Source organism: Balaenoptera physalus (assembly GCF_965194825.1).
Source record: "Balaenoptera physalus genome assembly, chromosome: 1".
Taxonomy (NCBI): domain Eukaryota; kingdom Metazoa; phylum Chordata; class Mammalia; order Artiodactyla; family Balaenopteridae; genus Balaenoptera; species Balaenoptera physalus.
The window spans coordinates 194,139,453-194,158,299 of NC_138882.1; the positions used below are offsets into that span (position 1 = coordinate 194,139,453).

The following is an 18,847-nucleotide window of genomic DNA, read 5'->3' on the forward strand; positions in this document are numbered from 1 at the left end:
TTCCTGGGCGGAGGATGTGCCCACGGCCCCCAGGGAATAATAATTCTGTACGCAAACACTCCCGGGTCGCCGCCGCCCCCCACCCCGCCCCCGGCCCCCGGGGCCGGATTCCGTTTCGCGTTGCGCAGGTACGCACGGGTGTCCACGGCGACACGTGGGTCGTGCACTGGGGATGGCTTTCTACGCGCAGAGACCGCCTCAGGCGAAGACTTCCCTCGGGCCCCGACACCTGTGGCTCCATGGTCCGGGTCCCCCGCAAGGCAGACGGGGTCTTCAGGGCTCTCACCTAGTCCTAGGGCCTCGGCTGGAGAACCCGACACACTGGCGAATTTTGAAGGCTCTAGGTGGCGGGCACGTGCTATACGCTGCCTTCTGCTGCTCAAGGGACCCGTTATCTCCCTCCGACCGATGCTCCCAGGCCAGGGGAACCCACGCGGCAATGTTGCCGTGGAACTGTGCGCAGCCCCGGACTGGTGCACGGCGTCCGCACCTCACCTGGCTCGGCTGGCTGACTGCCACACACCTTTATGCCTCACCTACTGTTTGCAAGGTGCGGGGTAAGGGGGGGGGTGCCCAAAGACGAATCACAGACAGGGTTTGATCTGGCCGGGGACAAAAAAAGGCCGGCACGGCCGAGCAGGACGCCTGCACGCATCCCATACCCGTTCGTTCTGGGAAGTCGGTGGGCTTCCGCAGGGCGAAGACGCGGGCCCGGCTCGCGGAGGTGCGAGGAGGACCCGGGCCGGGTCTCGGTTCTCAGAACGCAGGGGCGGGGTTGGGTGTCAGGGTCCGTGCGATCTTGGGGCGGCAGAGGCGCCGGCAGGGCCTGGCGGGGGTGTGGGGGGAGACTGCTGTTGGGTGAAGAGGACCCGGAGTCCCTAGTGGGCGAGGGGACAAGGCGCTCGCGGGGCAGCCAACAAGGTCGGCAGAGCCAGCGCCGACGCAGCTGCTCGCTCCCGTCCGTGCGGAGGGCGGGTGCGGCGAGGCCCCGGGTGGGGGCCCGGGTGTCCTTCTCCTCCTCGCGGGTCCGAGCGCAGGTGCGCGCGTGAGATGGACAAGCGGGTGCGCGCGATCCACGCGCTCTCCGTGCGGAGCAAGCGTCAAATTCGTTCTCTCCTGGATCAGAGCAGCTCCTGAGCCTGAAGTGAGGGCCTTGCTGCAGGCATGGTTGCCGGATTTAGCCAAAAGACAAACAAAGAAAAACGAATACTTATTCATACTCCATGTATAAAATATACGTATTATGCACTATATTATATATTCTACACACAAGCGCATGTTTATGTTTGAATACATTTACATATAAATATGTCTTTACATTAAATATAAATACATGAATATAAATAGACACACAGGACGCCAGTTAAATTTGAATTTCAGATAAGGGGGTAATTGTTTAGCATAAATACGTGCCATGTAGTATTTGGGAACATATTTATCCTAGAAAATGATTCGTTGTTTATATGAAATTCAGTTTAAGTGCAGTTTCTGCATTTTATCTGGCAACCCTAGCTGGAGGGGACCTCCCCACACCTGAGCACCGGCGGGAATCCCGGGTGGGACGAAACGCCGTGTCTCCTTTAAGGCGCGGCGGCGCGCGGGGCGCCGGGTGGCGAACTACAAGCCCCACAGTGCTGCGCGTCCGCCCGGAGCCCTGACTGGCTGCGGCGCCCGCCCTCCGTCACTTCCGGCCGCGGAGGGGCGGTTGCGGCGGGCCGGGCGGGCGGAGTTTCGTGGGCGTGGGGTACAGCGGCCGCCATGAACTTCTCCGAGGTGTTCAAGCTTTCCAGCCTGCTCTGCAAGTTCTCCCCGGACGGCAAGTACCTGGTGAGCGGCCGCGGGGCCTGGGCCGAGGGTGGGCCCTCCGCGGGGAGGCGCCTGTCCTTACCGGGAGGCGGGGACCCAGGGAGCGGAGAGCGGGGCGGCCGCTGGGCCCGGATGGAGGGAGCTCGAGGGTCTGCAGGTGTGGGCCCCGGGCAGGTGCTGCAGACAGGCGACCCTGGGAAGGGGACCTGGGAAGATGCTGCAGCCTGGGAGCCCAGGAAGCCGCCTGCTGCCTGCACCTGGGTTTCCATCTGTTAAAGGCAGGTAAAAGCAATGCTGCTTTCACAAATTTGAGGACACAGGAGATATCGGATCGTTGTTAGTTTGTCACAAAAGGCAGGTATATAGTCCTGTTGGCTGTAAACTGGTGCAGTGGTGCAGCTGCTTGTCCCCTTTCCCAGCCGTCTTCACCTGTCTCTACTACATGCCAGATGAATGATTTTGATAACTAGCATTCTATGCCCAGATAAAGAGAGTTGTCCGCACTCCTGAGATTTGAGCTGCTGATTCCATGGGTGGCAGAATGCTTCTGACATCACTGAACTGTCTTGTACATGAAAGTTAAGTTTTGAAATATACCAGCGTGACCCGTGTATATCCTCAGAATCTTAGGGTGAGGGCATGTGGTGGGTGAGGGATAATTGGCATTGGAAAGACATTAAGAAGAAAAATTATGCTTTATAAAAAGTGTACTTAGTTTCATTAATTAGTAACTCATGCTTCCTGATTCTTTTTTCAGTTCGAGCTTTGTTAACATTCCTTTCATCCTTATCTAGTTCTTTGAGGATGGATGTACATGTTTGCCTTCTTCATGGAGGTTTTATTCTAAATCACATAATATGGCATTCATCTCCAAAATACAAAATGTCTTTAGCTTAAATGGCACCCCAAAAACCTTGGTATATTCAAAATACTCCCTCATACGTTAGGGTATTCCCCCCCCCCTTTGACCATTTATGAAAATTCTAGTGAATTATAAAGAGAGAGATTATATTTTCTCATTTAATTTTGGTACTTTTTTGGTTTTTACACCAAAATAATCAGATATTTCTGATTTAAATATCGTGAGCAGTAGGCAGTAATGTTACTGGAACCATGTTCTTCAAAGCTCTATCCTAGGTGCTGGAAAAAGTAGGGCCATGTTGCCATTTTTAATATCTTGCAACAGATTTGATATGGTTTTTCCAAGTGTTGCTACAAACATTCCATTTTGTAAGGAGTTTATTTTAACTGATCACAGCTTTCAAAGCTACAATATGAAAAAATAGGCACGGGACACATAGTATTTCTAATCTGCAATCCCTCCCCCACTCTCCTTTTCCCATGCAGAACTCATGTGGCTTTTTTTTTTTTTTTTTGGCTGTGTTGGGTCTTCGTTGCCGTGTGCGGGCTTTTCTCTAGTTGCAGCGAGCGGGGGCTACTCTTCATTGCGGTGCACGGGCTTCTCATTGCAGCAGCTTCTCTTGTTGCGGAGCACGGGCTTTAGCCATGCGGGCTTCAGTAGTTGTGGCACACGGGCTTCAGTAGTTGTGGCTCGTGGTCTCTAGAGCACAGGCTCAGTATTTGTGGCACACGGGCTTAGTTGCTCTGTGGCATGTGGGATCTTCCCAGACCAGGGCTCGAACCCGTGTCCCCTGCATTGGCAGACGGATTCTTAACCACTGCACCACCAGGGAAGTCCCTCTTGTGGCTTTTTTTTAATGGAAGTTTATAAAACAAAAATCCAATAATCCAGTTTGACCTTGATAAATACAAAAATGAAGCAATTAACATTTAAAAGTCAGTTCTTGATTTTTGAACTGTGAGGTACTCTCCTATTAGCAGATACGTTTACTCAATCATAGAAATTATTTGCTTGGATTTGGATATTATTAACAAATATGGACATAAAGTAACTATTTTTAAGAAAACTGTATTAACACTTAAACTTTTCAGAGTCAGGATTAAGAATAAGTTAATGTGGGTGTGTAAGAAACCCCCCCCCCCCCAGCCCTTCTTCCTATGAGTCCCACACGACTGCCACACTCAACACTTCTGACACATCTGGTCACCAACTGTGTGGCGTTTTTTCCCCACACCAAGCAGTGCTCCGCCACGCCAGCTGGGTGTCCTACAGTTTGACTGAATTCTGACACTGTCTACCTGGAGAGAGCACCAGGTCCCACAGGTTAGGGGCTCAGTCCCACGAGACTGCTTCCTCCCCCTTCAGATGCCAATTGCAAGTCCAGGTTGTCACCTGTGCTTCTGACCAACTGGCTATAGGTCAGAGGTTCCATGATGTCCTCTTTGGGTTCCATTAATTTGCTAGAGTGACTCACAGCACTCAGAGAAACACGTTTACCAGTTTATTAAAGGATATGGTAAAGGACACAGATGAGCAGCCAGATGAGGAGATACACAGGGTGAGGTCTGGGGGGTCCTGAGTGCAGGAGCTTCTGTCCATGTGAATTTGGGGGGCGTCACCCTCCGTGTCTGGTTGTGCTCACCCCCCTGGAAGCTCTGAACCCCGTATTATTGGGATTTTACGGAGCCTTCATCACATGGGCCTGAACCATCATTAACTCCATTTTAAGCCCTTTTTGCTGAAGAGAAAGGGGGCTGGGGCTGAAAATTCGAAGCTTCTAATCTTGGCTTGGTCTTCCGGGTGACAGCCCCATCCAGGAGCCCACCCAGAGTTGCCTCTCTAGAACAAATGACGCTCCTGTCACCCAGGAAATTGTAAGGGTTTCATTCAGGAGCCCTGTGTCAGGACCTGGGGGCAGAGACCAATATGTCTTTTCTGTTCTCTCATCACAGGTGAATGAGCATTCATGAAACGTCCTTACACTTGCAGAATTTCAAACCTGTATATTGACTTTCTGTTGCTTAGGCTCCAAGTCAGACATTGAACAGAAGGGAACTGCGTTTCTGGGGTCGTTCTCACCAGCAGCCCTGAGCCTCCCTGCTCACTCCTTACAGATTGTCTGCAGGTGATAAAAGCAGAGAGGATTTGGTTGTTTGCAGATGAGCCTTTCCCGAGTGCTGTTTCCTGCTTCAGTGTTAGTCGGACAGTGAAGAAAGTAGGAAATGACTCCAGTAGAGAGTTTTAAAATAATACTTTCTCCGGGGATTTCACAGTTTGGGCACCTGGCTTGTACCTTTCAGTTTTATCTTCCGTTAACTCATCTTGTTGAGAACGGGCTGTCCACGGGATGAGCACGAGGCCATCTAGGCCGAAAGCGTGTGTGGAGGGAGCGGAGGAGGCAGCCCCTGGCTGGAGCGCCGCGCTGCCGCCCCGAGAGGACCGTCCTCCGGAGCCCACACCGCCCGCCTCTCCCCTCCCTTTCCAGGCTTCCTGCGTCCAGTACCGGTTAGTGGTCCGGGATGCGAACACCCTCCAGATCCGCCAGCTGCACACGTGCCTGGACCAGATCCAGCACATCGAGTGGTCGGCCGACTCGCTCTTCATCCTGTGTGCCCTCTACAAGCGGGGGCTGGTGCAGGTTTGCGGCCCGAGGCTCGGACACCCCCCGTACTGGAGCGTAGCCCCCGCGAAGGGCGTCGTCCTGTGCCCTGCCGGTCTGGAAGAAGAGGCAGCACAGCTCAAAGGCCGTTTTCTTTTAAAATTGTAATAGTTCGCTCATAGTTTAAGTACTTTTAAGATAAGAGGACACTTAAGTGTCCTTGATCTGTAACCAAGTTAATTCAGTAACAGGCAGTGTTCAGAGGGCAGCCCAGCAACTCGCTCGTCCTGTGTGGGAGCGCTGAGATGTGTTTTGTTGTAGACCCCAAACCTAACTAAGTGAGGTCTCAGGGACAGCGGAGGGGTGAACCCTTCGAAGCACGACAACACGCTGTCACCGAGAAGCGTGGCTTACCTCTGTGGTGCAACCCAGGCCCAGCCCTTCATGCTGGAAGGTTCCGAGGGCTCGCCCGTGTTTGCCTCCACACAGCTCTTGGCCAGTTGTCTTCAATCTACCTAGCGCACTGACTCGTCTCTCTCTTGTGACTGTAGGTGTGGTCTTTGGAGCAGCCAGAGTGGCACTGCAAAATAGACGAGGGTTCGGCAGGGCTGGTGGCTTCCTGCTGGAGCCCCGATGGGCGCCACATCCTCAACACGACGGAATTCCACGTGAGTGCGACGCCCCGAATGCCCCCTCCTCCTGAATCACTTGGTAGCGTTAGAGTGGGTGGTTTGGGGGGAAGGGTATACGTCGTAAGTGGTCAGAGCATTATAAGCCCATGAGTGTTGTTATGTAATCTTTTTGCCCAGTTTTAATGAAAAAAAAAAGATTTTTTTAAAAGAACAGCTTAAATTATATTTTTAAGGATTTAAACAGGTTCTTTTTTTTTTTTTTTTTACTTTTGGCTGTGTTGGGTCTTCGTTTCTGCGTGAGGGCTTTCTCCGGTTGTGGGAAGCAGGGGCCACTCTTCATCGCGGTGCGCGGGCCTCTCACTATCGTGGCCTCTCTTGTTGCGGGGCACAGGCTCCAGACGCGCAGGCTCAGTAGTTGTGGCTCACGGGCCTAGTTGCCCCGCGGCATGTGGGATCTTCCCAGACCAGGGCTCGAACCTGTGTCCCCTGCATCGGCAGGCAGATTCTCAACCACTGTGCCACCAGGGAAGCCCCTAAACAGGTTCTTTGATTCAACAATTGAAAATGAACTTCAGTATGAACAAATTTACATCTTCCCCTCAAGACATCTGCTCTGTGTGTTTCTAACCTCGTCATTCATTTCCTCTTCAAGCCTTGGGCTTACTTGGGACATGGGGCCCTGGGCAGGAGCTCTGAGTGCGAAGAACATTTGAAATCTGACGGTAAATCAGAGATAGCTCAGGTGGTGTGAACACATCTCGTCAGTGTGTCACATTAGGGGATCAGGGAAGGCTGGGGTGGTGTGAACACATCTCGTCATTATATTGAATTTGATGTCTGCCAGTTTAGGCCATTGGGGAGGGAGACAGCAAGTGAAGGGGGCTGGTTTCTCCGCCTTACACACGTTGACATTTTACAGGGCTGTTGGAGAGAACTTGAGCTGTTCATATAGCCTCATCTAAAAGGCTTCATGCTTATAATTCTTCGGGCCTAAATCCAGCCCCCAGACGGGCACCTGTCAGTGTGAAAGAGAAACCGTGCTCCTTGGACAAGGTTCACTGACAGGCAGCCTGTGCGCTGCCGTGAGGCCTGAGAACGGAGCACTCAGGACTGCAGGGTATCTGTGGGCCCCACCTCAGCCCGCGGGGCCCCTCGCTCTGCATTGTGCATTAAGCATGTCCTTACTTACCTTAAGGTCTTATCTGTGTGTGCGCGTGTGTGTGTGTGCAGACACCATACACTGTGGTGTGCGTTTGTCTAAAGTTCGCTTAAATGAAGTCATACTCTGTGTTCTGTTGTGGTTCTTTCTTCCCCCGCGATAGCGTTTTTGAGATTCATCCACGTCGAGGGTTTGACTGCTTCTTTCAGTCCTTGTAGGGAAAGTCATGCCACGGTTTAAGCAACCAGCCTGCTGGTGCTGGGCACTGGAGCTGTCGCGGTCCATGCTGCAGGCAGTGGATGGTGGGCGTCTGCTCAGCCCGTACCCAGGCGTTCTCTCACGGACGTTTGGGGAGGGGAGGTCGCCTGGTTGTAGGAGATGCGGTTTGATCAGGATGTTAAATGGATGCCAGTCCAGCAGAACCGCAGTGGTACTGCACTGTGGTTTGCATTTTCATTTCTCTAAGCATTGGTGACGTCGAGTTTCCATATCTTATTTTATACACACCCATGCACACACTTAATTTAAATATGTGTTTCAGGTTCACGTGGAGTTTATAATGGTGGTGTCAGGAGTGAATCCGTTTTTATCTGTTCCCAACAGGATTTGTTAAGAAGTCTGTCTTTACCACCTGTGTCGAGAACTGAATTTCTTTACACCGACGCGATCGGTTCCGGTTTTCCATTCTGTGCCATCGTCGGCCCGTTTCACTCCTGTGTTACAGGATGTTAACATGTGACAGGGCTGGGCCCTCCTCACTGCCTCTGCTCTGCCAGGTTTTCTCATGTGTTTTTGAGGCTCTGTTACTAGAACTGTTGCAAGTTTCATGGTGAATTGAGCCTTTTATTATAATAAACTGTTCTTCACGTCTCGTAGATTTTTCTGTTCTGCAGTGTGTTTTGTCAGATGTTGGCATCAAATGCCATCCTTCCTTGGTTAGGGGTTTCAGGGTATATCTTTTTCATCCTTTTACTTTCAGCCTTTCCGTATCCTTAAATTTTAGTATGTATGTTTAAATAACCTGTAGTTGGCTTAAAAAAATAAACTCAGACCGGAAAACTTTTTCTTCTATCTCAATAAAGCCCATTGGAACTATTATGCACGGCAACACTGACCCACTTTAAGCGTGTGGACCGTGAGCTGGGACACGCAGCCGCCGCCCCGGCGGGGATGGAGCGTGCTTACACCGCCCAGTGGGCACCTCCCGCCCTCCCGCCATCCTGCTGCCCGCCCCTGGCCTGCTTCCTGTCGCTCCTGGTTTACAGTTCAGATTCCACGTGAGAGGGGCCACGTGGCTCGCAGAGTTTTGTGTTTGGCTTCCATCACTCGGCCTCGTGCTCTTCTTGAAATTCGTCCGCGTCTGTGGGCATCAGTCCGGTTTCTCGGGGCTGAGTGGTGTCCCCGTGCGGATTCCCCACCCTGTGTGTGTATCACCCACTGGCCGCTGGAGCTGTCGTGAATATCCTCACACGGGCTGTCTGCGGACGCGGGTTTTTCTTTCTCTCGGGTAAAAACCTGGAGAGCGGGGTGCCGGGAGGTGTATGTTCACAGCTTAAGAAACAGCGGACTCTTTCCTGCAGTAGCCGTGCCGTGTAGCCTCCCCCATCAGTGCAGGAGGTCGTTCCATGGCCTCACTAATGCCGCTCGCCCCAGCCTCTTCTGCCAGGCAGTCTGGTGTGTGCTGGTGTCTCGTTGTGGGTTTTCTTGGTGATTTCCGTATGACTAGTGATGTTAAGCGTCTTTTGTGTGCCCATCATCCTGTAACTCTTGTCTGTTCATATCGTCTGTCCGTTTCGTTATTAGGCCGTGTGTCCTTTTGTTGAGCTGTAAGGTTCTGGTTACAAGTTCTTTGTCAGATACATGTTTAGTAAATATTCTCTCCCGGTCTCTGGCTTGCTTTTTCATTTTGTTAACGGTTTCTTTTGAAGAGCAGTCTTTCATTTTGACAGGGTCTAATGGATCAATTTTTTCTTTTATCATTTGTGCACTTTGTGTCTAAAGAAATCCCTGCCCAACCCAAGATCACAGAGTTTCTTCTGTTTTCTTTTAGAAGTTTTATGATGTTAGCTCCTAAGTTTAGATGTGTGATTTGTCTTGAATTTCTGTCCTTTCCCCACTTTGCACCTTTGTCAGAAATCAGTTGCCTGTAGGTATGTGGGTCTGTTTCTGGACTCTGTCTTGTTCCATTGATCTCTTAGTCTGTCTCTGTGCCAATACCACACGCTCCGGATCACTAAAGCTTAATAGTAGGTCTGGAAACCCAAATCAGTGTGTTTTCCAATTTTGTCCTTTTTCAAAGTCGTTTTGGCCATTCTGGGTCTTTAGTATTTCCGTATCAATTTTGGAATAAGTCAGTTTCTAAAAAAAAAAAAAAAAAAATTGTGCTAGGATTTTAAACTTGAGATTGCATTGAATCTGTAGACCAATTTGGGGATAATTGCCATCCTAACAATACTGAGTCTTTGGATCCATGAACATGGGATACTTTTCGTTTTTTTAAGTCTTTAAAATTTTTTTCTGAGCAATATTTTCATTGTACAGATCTTGTACATATTTTCCAAAAAAGTTTTAAATTTTGTTGTATCAGCTCTTGACCCTGCTTCAGCCCAGGGGAAGAGCCGAGGGTTCTCAGGCAGGTGTACGTGTGTAAACCTGGAGGGCTTCGACCTCTGAACGCAGTCCCACTTCTCCCAGGAGAGGGGAGCCGCACATCCACACTGATAAAGAGCTCGGTGCGCTGCTGTCAGCTTGCTGTGTTTCTGGAGTTAATTTTCCAAACAGTCTCTGAGTTGGAAAAGGTCATTTTAAGTATTTTTGCTTAAGTGCTGGAATTTTCCCGGTCACCGGCAGCAGCAATCAAGTAATAAAAATGTACTTATTGTTTACGTCAAGGCAACTAGAAAGTGTTGTGGAAAAGGAGATGAGCTAAGGAACTCTTTCTCCAAAGTGACTCTTCTCTGGCGAGATGAGCGTTTCAGTTCACCCTTAAGTGTGGCAACGCCTGAAAGCACAGCCCAGCCCAGAGGGGGGGTCCTGCTGAAGGGCCGACACCTTGGAAGGACCCTTGGTGGTGACGATGATGCCATGGGACCAGACCTGAAATCCCAGGTCAAGGCCCCCTGGCCTCCGCTTTCCCGCAGCAGGATGTGTGGGTGGGCACAGAAGCGGGCCTGCTCGGCCGGCCCTCAGGGAGCGCCACCTCTGACCTGTCCCCCTGCGCTCTCCCCTCCTGCGGTGCTGCCACCTTCCTCGAGCTTACGGAGGGGAAGCGGGTGTTTATCTGCCTCTTTCTTTCTCACTGGATTTGTTAAGGTTACACACAGTTGGGTTTCTTTTAACGGTTTTCGATGGGGGATGGCGGGGGATGGCGGGTAAAAATCAGGCTTAAGTGCTTTGTGTCTTTTCTGCCTTTAACAGAGAAGTGTGGATGGGGCAGGGGATGGGGGGGCTCCCAGCCAGGAGCGCCCTGGGCCTTCCCTCCTCTCCCTCGCTCACCTGGAGGACAGGTGTTCCAGGCCAGATGGCGCCGGCTGTGCATGTCCAGGTGGATTTAACACCCAGACCTGCTGGGCTGGGAAGGGTGTGCCTTTCCACCCTCCTTGGCCTCTGAGAGCAGGAGGTTTTACAGGGAACAAGCCTGTCCTCAGGGTGAGCCTCGCTCCTGGGCCGTGCCTCGTCTGCACGCCCTGGTACCTTTTCCTTAGACGGACAAGCGCTTTACCTTGAGTACAGCCCAGAGGTGCCGCCAACCCTGCAGCTTGTCTGCATCCCTTGTCTCCCCTAAATGCCGCGTGAGCTTTTCACAGAGGCAGTTCAGGACATCAGATTCTTTTCTTTCCTAAGAGACAATGTGGAGAAAATGCAGTTAATTCATTTTTTAAACCTCCTAAGCTAAAAAAGAAAAAGGGCCTAGCTTGCAGGAATCACACTGGTACAGAAACACGGGGCCCTGCGTTTTACTTCATGTGAAGTCCTACAGTTTTTAAAGCTATGCTTATTTGTTGAAAGCAGTTTTCCAGCCCGTGTTCCTTACCTCACAGCCACGCCTGGTAAACACAGCCTCGTCCGTGTCCACTGGCCTGGGGGCTGCGGGAGCTGGAGGTGGCAGGGCGCCCAGTTCCCCTCCCTGACGGCCGATGGGAAGGGTGTGGACGTGCTTTTCCGAAACAAACATTTGGAAACTCCGGTCAAGGGTGATTGTTCACGTTGAGGCTCCGAGGGAGTCTGGGGTGGCTCCGGCAGCCCTCCACGTGCCTGGGTGCAGGGGGGCCTCGCCTGCTTACAGGGCCGGGGTGACAGTGCGGAGGCTCTGGGTCCCCCCCCCCCATGACCCCGAGTGCAGCTCCCCGAGCCCAGGCGTCCATCCCTGGCGCACTCGCTGGTCCCTCACTGACACGTCTGCTTCCGGCCGTTTTGCAACAGCCCGGGCAGCTGTCGCTACCCGCGCGATGTGCCTGCAGTGGGTCCCCCAGAAATCCTCCGCAGAGGCCTCCGTGCGGGCAGTCGGGCCACTTACCGTCCCTGCCGGCCCGGGGCTGCCCGATGAGGCAGAGCCTCTCGCCCCTTCATCTGCTTCAGGAGACCGAGGAGCGTCCTGTGTGGCTTCCCTCCTAAACCTGTTTCTCTAAGTAGCATTTTTAGGTTTATTATTATGTGAAAACTGTGACTGTAGCATCCCCCCACCCTTATCCGCAGGGGATGCCTTCCAGGACCCCACGGATACCTGAAACCCCCTACAGCACTGAACCCTCTATGTGCTGCTGTTTCCTATACGGATGTGCCTGTGATAAAACTTATAAATCAGGCCGAAAAGGAGGGATGACTGCACTTTGACCTAAAACACACTTAGATTTAACTTTGTGTCACTCAGATAATATTGTCACAAAATGAAAACCAAGCACGAGGAGCATTAAGTTGAACAAACGTGGGAATTCCCTGGCAGTCCAGTGGTGGTTAGGATGCGGCGCTGTCACTGCCGTGGCCCGGGTTACATCCCTGGTCGGGGAACTAAGATCCCGCAAGCCGTGCGGCGTGGCCAAAAAAAAATTTAAATTTAACAATCGTAAAATGTGAGTTTGACACACTTCTTCAGACAGAAAACACCACAGGACTGCTGATGCGGGTACTTCTGTGGGGATCTCTTGCTTGGGTGCTGACGATCTGGTTTAAGACTTGGAATGGTCTCTCCAAAGACGCTAACTATATGCTGTTTCCTTTCTCTTTTCCCTCCCCTTGCCGCTGGCAGCTGCGGATAACCGTCTGGTCTTTGTGCACAAAGTCCGTGTCCTACATCAAATACCCTAAGGCCTGTCAGCAGGGTGAGTCGGCCAGAGGTGCTCAGAAGCCATTTCTCTGTCGCAGTTTGGGGTTTGGGGACCTTTTTACCCTGGAAAATTTCAAACACAGGCAAGAGCTGCCTCAGCCGTGTGTCAGCTCATAGCCAGTCTTTTTTCTCTATACCCGCCCCCCCCCCCGCCCCCAGATTATTTTAAAAGTACATCCCAGACCTCCTAGTGAGTCCTTCATCTGTGACTATTCCCACCTGTGTCTCCAGGGCTTCTCCTTTACGCGATGTCAGCGACTAAGCAGGGTACTGTCCTTTAGGGCGTCAAAGAAGAAGGACTTACGCGTAAACCCTTTACATCTGCTGCCGGACCGGGCGCTCGGGTCCCTCCAGTTCATGTCAGCCTTGCACCGCCACCTCACACACCAGATTCTGAACAGAATCCTCCACTGACTTAACTCTGTGAGGCCTGGAGTGGGGAAATGGCGGCTGTCACGCCTGGGCATCACCGAGGAGGGCCAGGGGCACGTGTCCTCTGTGCCGGCGGGGATTCCACCCCCGAGGGTTTAGCTGGACCCGAGAGCCAGTCGGGCGCCCCACTCTCTTGAGTCCTGAAGTTACATGACGGTCTTTCAGTTAAGAAACAGAAGGAAGCGGTACATAATTTGAATGATTTTTCCATTTTTTTTCTTGCTGTCAGCTGTTTGAACCTCACATGTGAATGGTGTGCAATTGTACACTTATTTTTTAATTTTTATAGTTTGGATATTAGTGTCTCTCCAGATGACACACACACTTCTTGGTGGAAATGACAGCTCTGTCATTTAGGTGTTCTTTTGACCCATGAGGTATGAAATGTGGCTGCAGGCTCAGTTCGCTAATACGGACCCAGAAAGTACAGTCTAGTTGCAGCCAGATTCTTACCTTGAATTGACTTCTTCCAAATTGAAATTCAAAAGTAAAAATAGGAAATGTCATGACAAGCCTGCTCTGAACCAGCTGAGTTTCCTGCAGTTAATTTTCTAAGAACACAACACTCCGTAGGGCACCGCACTTCCCGGTAATGTTCTGGGGCTCACTGGGGCTCAGGTCACTGTGTGTCTCTCGCAGGTTCTGTGCAGGTCAGAAGTCTGAGCAGGGGTGTGGAGACCCTGCCCTGTGCAGACACGCACTCCCCGCCGCGGACGCCGCGCTCTGTGTGCCACGTCCCGCTCGTCACACCTCTGCTTTCTCTTTCTCATTCTAACTTGAAAACCACTGCTGCGATCCGCTTCTCAATCCCAGGACCTTTCACTCTTCTCGGCAGGAATAACCTTTACCAGGGACGGCCGCTACCTGGCGCTGGCCGAGAGGCGGGACTGCAAAGACTACGTGAGCATCTTGGTCTGCAGCGACTGGCAGCTCCTGCGGGTGAGACGTGTCCCCACCTGGCAGCGGAGCGACCCTGGGGAGGGCAGGGAGGGGAGAAGCGCGTTGTCTGAGGTTCCAGGGCGTCTTCCGCGTGGTATGGAGCAGTGTGATTCCACATTCCCAAAGGCCGGGCGCTGCCTGTAACCACGTGGCGCGCACACCGGCAGGCGTTCGTAGCACGTGGTGAGACGGCGCGTGCTCGCGGTGTGTTCACGGTTAACAGGCCGCCAGGTTGGTGCCACCTCCCTTCCTGTTGGTTCCGTGGTATTTGCATGCGTGTGGCTGCCTCAGGCGGAGGAGTGAGCTGGAGTTTAACACTGACCACGTGCCTGTGCGGGGCAGGAGGTCACGGACACAGACGCACAGGGCCGGGCAGGACCCCCGGATGCCGTCAGACGGAGGCCTCCTTGACGGGGCAGGAGTGTCCTGGGGGGGTCTTGCCTGGGCTGGTCCTAAAGGCACAAGACTCAGCCAGGCAAGAAGGGCGTACAGGCGCGGGGCGGACGGAGGCCTGAGCCACATCGCAGCCACGTGTGCCCGGCCTGGAACCTCCCCAGCGCTCAGGCCGGACGTCACAGCAGGAGGACACGGTTGTACACGTTTCTGTCCGTGGCTAGATGAGGAAGTTAAATGCTGAATGTGTGAACACATCAGTTTTAAAATAAACGTTCGTGTATCTGTTGAAGAAAACATTTTCAATTTCATCTCTCCCCCCCGCCCGCCTCGGCAAGCACTTTGACACGGACACGCAGGACCTGGCCGGGATCGAGTGGGCCCCCAACGGCTGCGTGCTGGCCGCCTGGGACTCCTGCCTGGAGGTAGACAGCCCCCTCGGGGCCCTTTCTGCTCTAAGTGCCGTCGCCAGTATTTCTCTCACGGGCTCCGAATGCCGAGAGCCTTAACTGCCTCTTTTAGACGTCGAGCTGAGGAGCTTCTGTTGGCTCCCGGTTTCCCCTTTCCCGCAGTGTTATCACTTTGCTCCTCTAGTTATGGTCCCGTGTCCCCATTTCCCGCCGCCGTCGGGGAGGGCAGTGTCCCCGCCCCGAGTCTCACTCCCTCCTGAGTGGCTGCCTTACCCGCTCCGGGTTCAGTAACAATTTCAGTGTCTCGGCAGTACAAGATCCTGCTCTACTCCCTGGACGGCCGGCTGCTGTCTACGTTCTGTGCTTACGAGTGGTCCCTGGGCATCAAGTCCGTGGCCTGGAGCCCCAGCAGTCAGTTCCTGGCAGTCGGGAGCTACGACGGAAAGGTGGGAGGTCGTCCTCGGGGTGAAGCCCACGGCCAGTGCCCCAGCAGTGGCTCTGACCACGTGGTTTCCACCCCCTGCCACAGGTGCGGATTCTTAACCACGTGACTTGGAAAATGATCACAGAATTCGGGCATCCCGCAACCATTAATAATCCCAAAATAGTAAGTCTGGAAGCACATTTCTGTTTGAGCAATATTTGGGGAAGGGGGGTCGAAAACTGCTTTTTCACTTTCCGTTATTTATGGCGCTACAGGTACTTATATCCCCATAACCTTCTGATACTGTAACATTTCAAACGTCAGACTTGCCCAGAGGCCTTTGTTTCTTCTGCCACGTTCCCAGAGGGTCCAAAGCGGTGTCCTTCCCCTCCCCAGCCCCCACCCCCACCCCCGCGGCTCGCTCTGGGACCAGCTCCTGCTCTGCGCTGTGAACAGGGTCCCCTGCCTGCAGGTGCCAAACATCTGCTGGGCCGCCCACTGTGCTCTGGGCCAGTCGGAGAAGAGCAGGCAGACCCTTGCCCCATGGAGTCTGGGCCGGGGCTGGGAGGGCTGGTGTCTTCCCCGGGTGGGTAGGAAGGCTGCCTGCCAAGGGGTCCTGGAGCAGACACAGGGAGGAGGTGATGCAGGGTTTGGGGAGGAGCAATTCGGGCAGTAGGAACAGGCACAGGAGTGCAAAGGCCCTGAGGTGGGAACAAGCATCCATTTATTCAGCAGGCGCCGGTCTGGGTGCTGGGAGACCTTAGGGACCCGGAGAGACACCCCGCCTCGGGGGACAGCAGGGACGGGGACAGACACCCCGCCTCGGGGGGGGACAGCAGGGACGGGGGCAGACAGCCTAGTGAGTTGTCTGCTGGTGAGGAACCTAAGATGGGTGAGTGGTGAGGAGAGAAGCAGCTGTGGGGCTGCCGTACAGCCGCGAGCCGGTGGCGGTCCTGACGCCGGCAGGAACTGGAGGACCTGCTGGGGCTGCAGGAACAGGACTGGAAGGCGGCCGGGTCGGGTGGGGCTGCCCCGGGCCTCGCAGGGTTCGCTGGGGGTCCTTCCACCCCACGGCCGGTGCGGTCTGAGGTGTCGGGCTGCTCGCCCTTCCCGTCAGGCCTCCGGTGACGCACGCCGCCTCGCTCCTGGCCCGTGTGTCACCTGTCCCCACTGAAGTGCTGGCCCGCGGGTGAGACCTCGTGGAGGGTGCCCAGGAGGGCGCAGTGAGCGGGGCCACGGCTGCACATCCTGCCCGGGCCGTCTGTCTTCCAGGTGGTGTACAAGGAGGCCGAGAAGAGCCCGCCACTGGTGCTGGGCCGCCTGGCCTTCCCTCCTCCCAGAGCAGCGGCTGGGCCCCTGTCCTCCACGGAGAGCAAATGTGAGCAGCTGGGCCCGGGGTGGGGGCCTTTCTCTTCCTCCCCTTTCCTTTCCTTTTATTATGAAAAAAAAAGAGTCCTCTGGGTCCAGGGAGATTCCAGATGTTCCTTGTTTTTTCTCAAATCCTCTCCTGTGATGCCTGGTAGCCAGCGTCTCTCTTAGCTGTGAGCCAGCAGGCCGCCTGGCCACTGGCTCTGTTGACTGAATACAAGCCCTGGGAATCCTAATTTGACGGCTGGTCCTCTGAGGGCGACTTTTTAATGAACAGTGACTTCCTTGGGTGAGCAGGGCCCTCAAGGGGCTCAGGGAGATGCCGCGGCTGTGTCGGGGACCTGGGACGTTACTTGTCTGTAAAATGGCGTAATTAGGGCGTCAGAGGAGCCGCTGGGATGGCCACCAGGCCCTGCAGTGGCGACAGGCCCGTCACAGCTCCGGAAACACGGCCTCGCAGGGGAGGGCGCGAGGACAGGCCTTGTGCGCCGCGGCCAGGTTCCCCCCGAGCCCCGTTCTTGCTCCTCGCCCCGCGGGGGGTCGTGGGCAGGACCGCGGACCGCAGGCCTCGCCCCGCGGGGGGTCGTGGGCAGGACCGCGGACCGCAGGCCTCGCCCCGCGGGGGGTCGTGGGCAGGACCGCGGACCGCAGGCCTCGCCCCGCGGGGGGTCGTGGGCAGGACCGCGGACCGCAGGCCTCGCCCCGCGGGGGGTCGTGGGCAGGACCGCGGACCGCAGGCCTCGCCCCGCGGGGAGGCTCAGCGTGCTCTCTCTTTGGACGCCCAGACGAGGTCGCCTCGGTGCCGGTCTCCTTACAGACTCTGAAGCCTGCCCCCGACAGAGCCAACCCCAGGATCGGCATTGGGGCGCTGGCCTTCAGTCCTGACAGCTGCTTCCTGGCGACGAGGAGTGGTCAGTGGCCCGTGCACGTGTGTGTGCCGTCCCCTCCCCGCTCCCTCGGGGCCGGGCAGTCGAATGGCTTGAAAGGAGAGTCGGGGCGCGGGTCTCCCGCACGTGCTTCCTCCCATCCTGCTGCGGAAGCGTCTCGGGTCACTGGGCCCATCGGAGCAGCAGCCGCCCAGCCGCTGCACCTCAGGCCCTGGCCTCTGCTCCCTCTGTGTCCGTTTGGGAAAGAGCAGGGCTCAGGCCGACAGGACTCCCGTGTGCGCCAAGCAGCCTCGGGGAGGGCCCTCCCCCACCGAGGCCCCAGGCAGCATCCGTCCTCAGGCGTGAGCGGCACGGGGGCTCGAGCAGGGGAGCAAGGGGTGACCGCGGGCCTGTTCACGTCTTCCTTCCCCAGACAGCGTCCCCACCGCCGTCTGGATCTGGGACATCCAGAAGCTGAGGCTGCTCGCGGCGCTGGAGCAGCTGTCCGCCGTGCGCTGCTTCCAGTGGGACCCGCGGCAGGCCCGGCTGGCCATCTGCACGGGGGGCAGCAACGTGTACCTGTGGTCGCCGGCGGGCTGCGTGTCGGTGCAGGTGCCCGGGGAAGGTGAGCGCGAGCAGGGACGCGAGCAAACGCGGCCTCGAGCAGAAGGTGAAAGCCCTTCTCGGGAGGCACCTTCCCATAAACCTCAGGGCCGCCGGGTGTGCGCACTTGACTTGGGCCCGCGGCTTTTAGCATCCCAGGCCAGGGGGAGCCTTCCCACCCGCTGAACTCTGGGGCTCCAGCTGGGTCACCCTGCAACGCTGGCCTCTCCTGCTCTAACCTCCTGGCTTCCTCCAGGTGACTTCCAGGTGCTCTCCCTGTGCTGGCACCTGAGTGGGGACTCCCTGGCCCTCCTCAGCAAGGACCACTTCTGCCTGTGCTTCCTGGAGACGGAGCAGGGGGTCGGCACAGCCTTCGGGCAGAGGGGTGACCACACGTAGGACCCGTGCACGATCAGGCCCACGTGGCTCAAGGTGGGAGACCTCGGCTTGTGTTGGCCACGGGAAAGGAGCAGAGCTTCTTGGTGCAGGGTCTCCCACTGGGGTGGCCCGGAGGAAATGCTTTGCTTCCATTTTTCTATAGCAAAGCATTTTTGTTAATATGTATGGTATAAAACTAATTTTTGTTACTTAAAATAAATATTTGCTAATTCATAAAATGTCTCGTGCTTACTTTCTTCAAAGGTTTAGGTCACGGGAAAGTTTCCTAGGTCAGTTTTAATTTTGGGGTTCACTGTCTTAGGGAAAGTGTGCCCCAAGCAGCAGTCCCCCTCACACAAGACCCGCCCTGCTCGGGGCCTCCATTCTGTCACCGAACGCTTTGGAGCGCGGCCTGCGGGTCCCGTGGGGCCTGTTCTGGAGCAGGAGGGGAGCCCCGAGCACCCGGGGTGGGGTTGTGCCTCCAAGGGAGGCTGGAGCTGCAGGTCCTGGGGCGGCTGGGTCAAGGTCGGCTCCCCGCAGGGACCGTCCGCTCTGGCTGTCCACCTGGAACAATCCGGGTGCTTCGGGAAGGCGGCCAGGGCTGAGAAGGCTGGTGGGGGAACGAGGGTTTGTCACCCTAGGTAGAGGCTGGA

The 18,847-nt window shown here is 55.1% G+C and overlaps 1 protein-coding gene across 2 annotated transcripts; it reads left to right on the forward strand.

The window, feature by feature from the left end:
* The first annotated feature begins 1,664 nt into the window (after positions 1 to 1,664).
* WRAP73 (WD repeat containing, antisense to TP73) lies at positions 1,665 to 18,433 on the forward strand. 2 transcript variants are annotated; one of them, XM_082462910.1, is made up of 12 exons: positions 1,673 to 1,827; positions 5,154 to 5,306; positions 5,819 to 5,935; positions 12,304 to 12,376; positions 13,649 to 13,752; positions 14,484 to 14,570; positions 14,867 to 15,001; positions 15,085 to 15,162; positions 16,252 to 16,357; positions 17,133 to 17,258; positions 17,647 to 17,838; positions 18,073 to 18,433. In XM_082462910.1, the coding sequence occupies exons 1-12, from the start codon at positions 1,759 to 1,761 to the stop codon at positions 18,213 to 18,215; spliced, it is 1,383 nt and encodes a 460-aa protein (XP_082319036.1). In that variant the 5' UTR covers positions 1,673 to 1,758; the 3' UTR covers positions 18,216 to 18,433. The 2 variants fall into 2 exon arrangements, with proteins under 2 accessions (XP_082319037.1, XP_082319036.1); XM_082462911.1 differs by lacking the exon at positions 5,154 to 5,306 and having other exon boundaries at positions 1,665 to 1,827.
* The last annotated feature ends 414 nt before the right edge of the window (positions 18,434 to 18,847 follow it).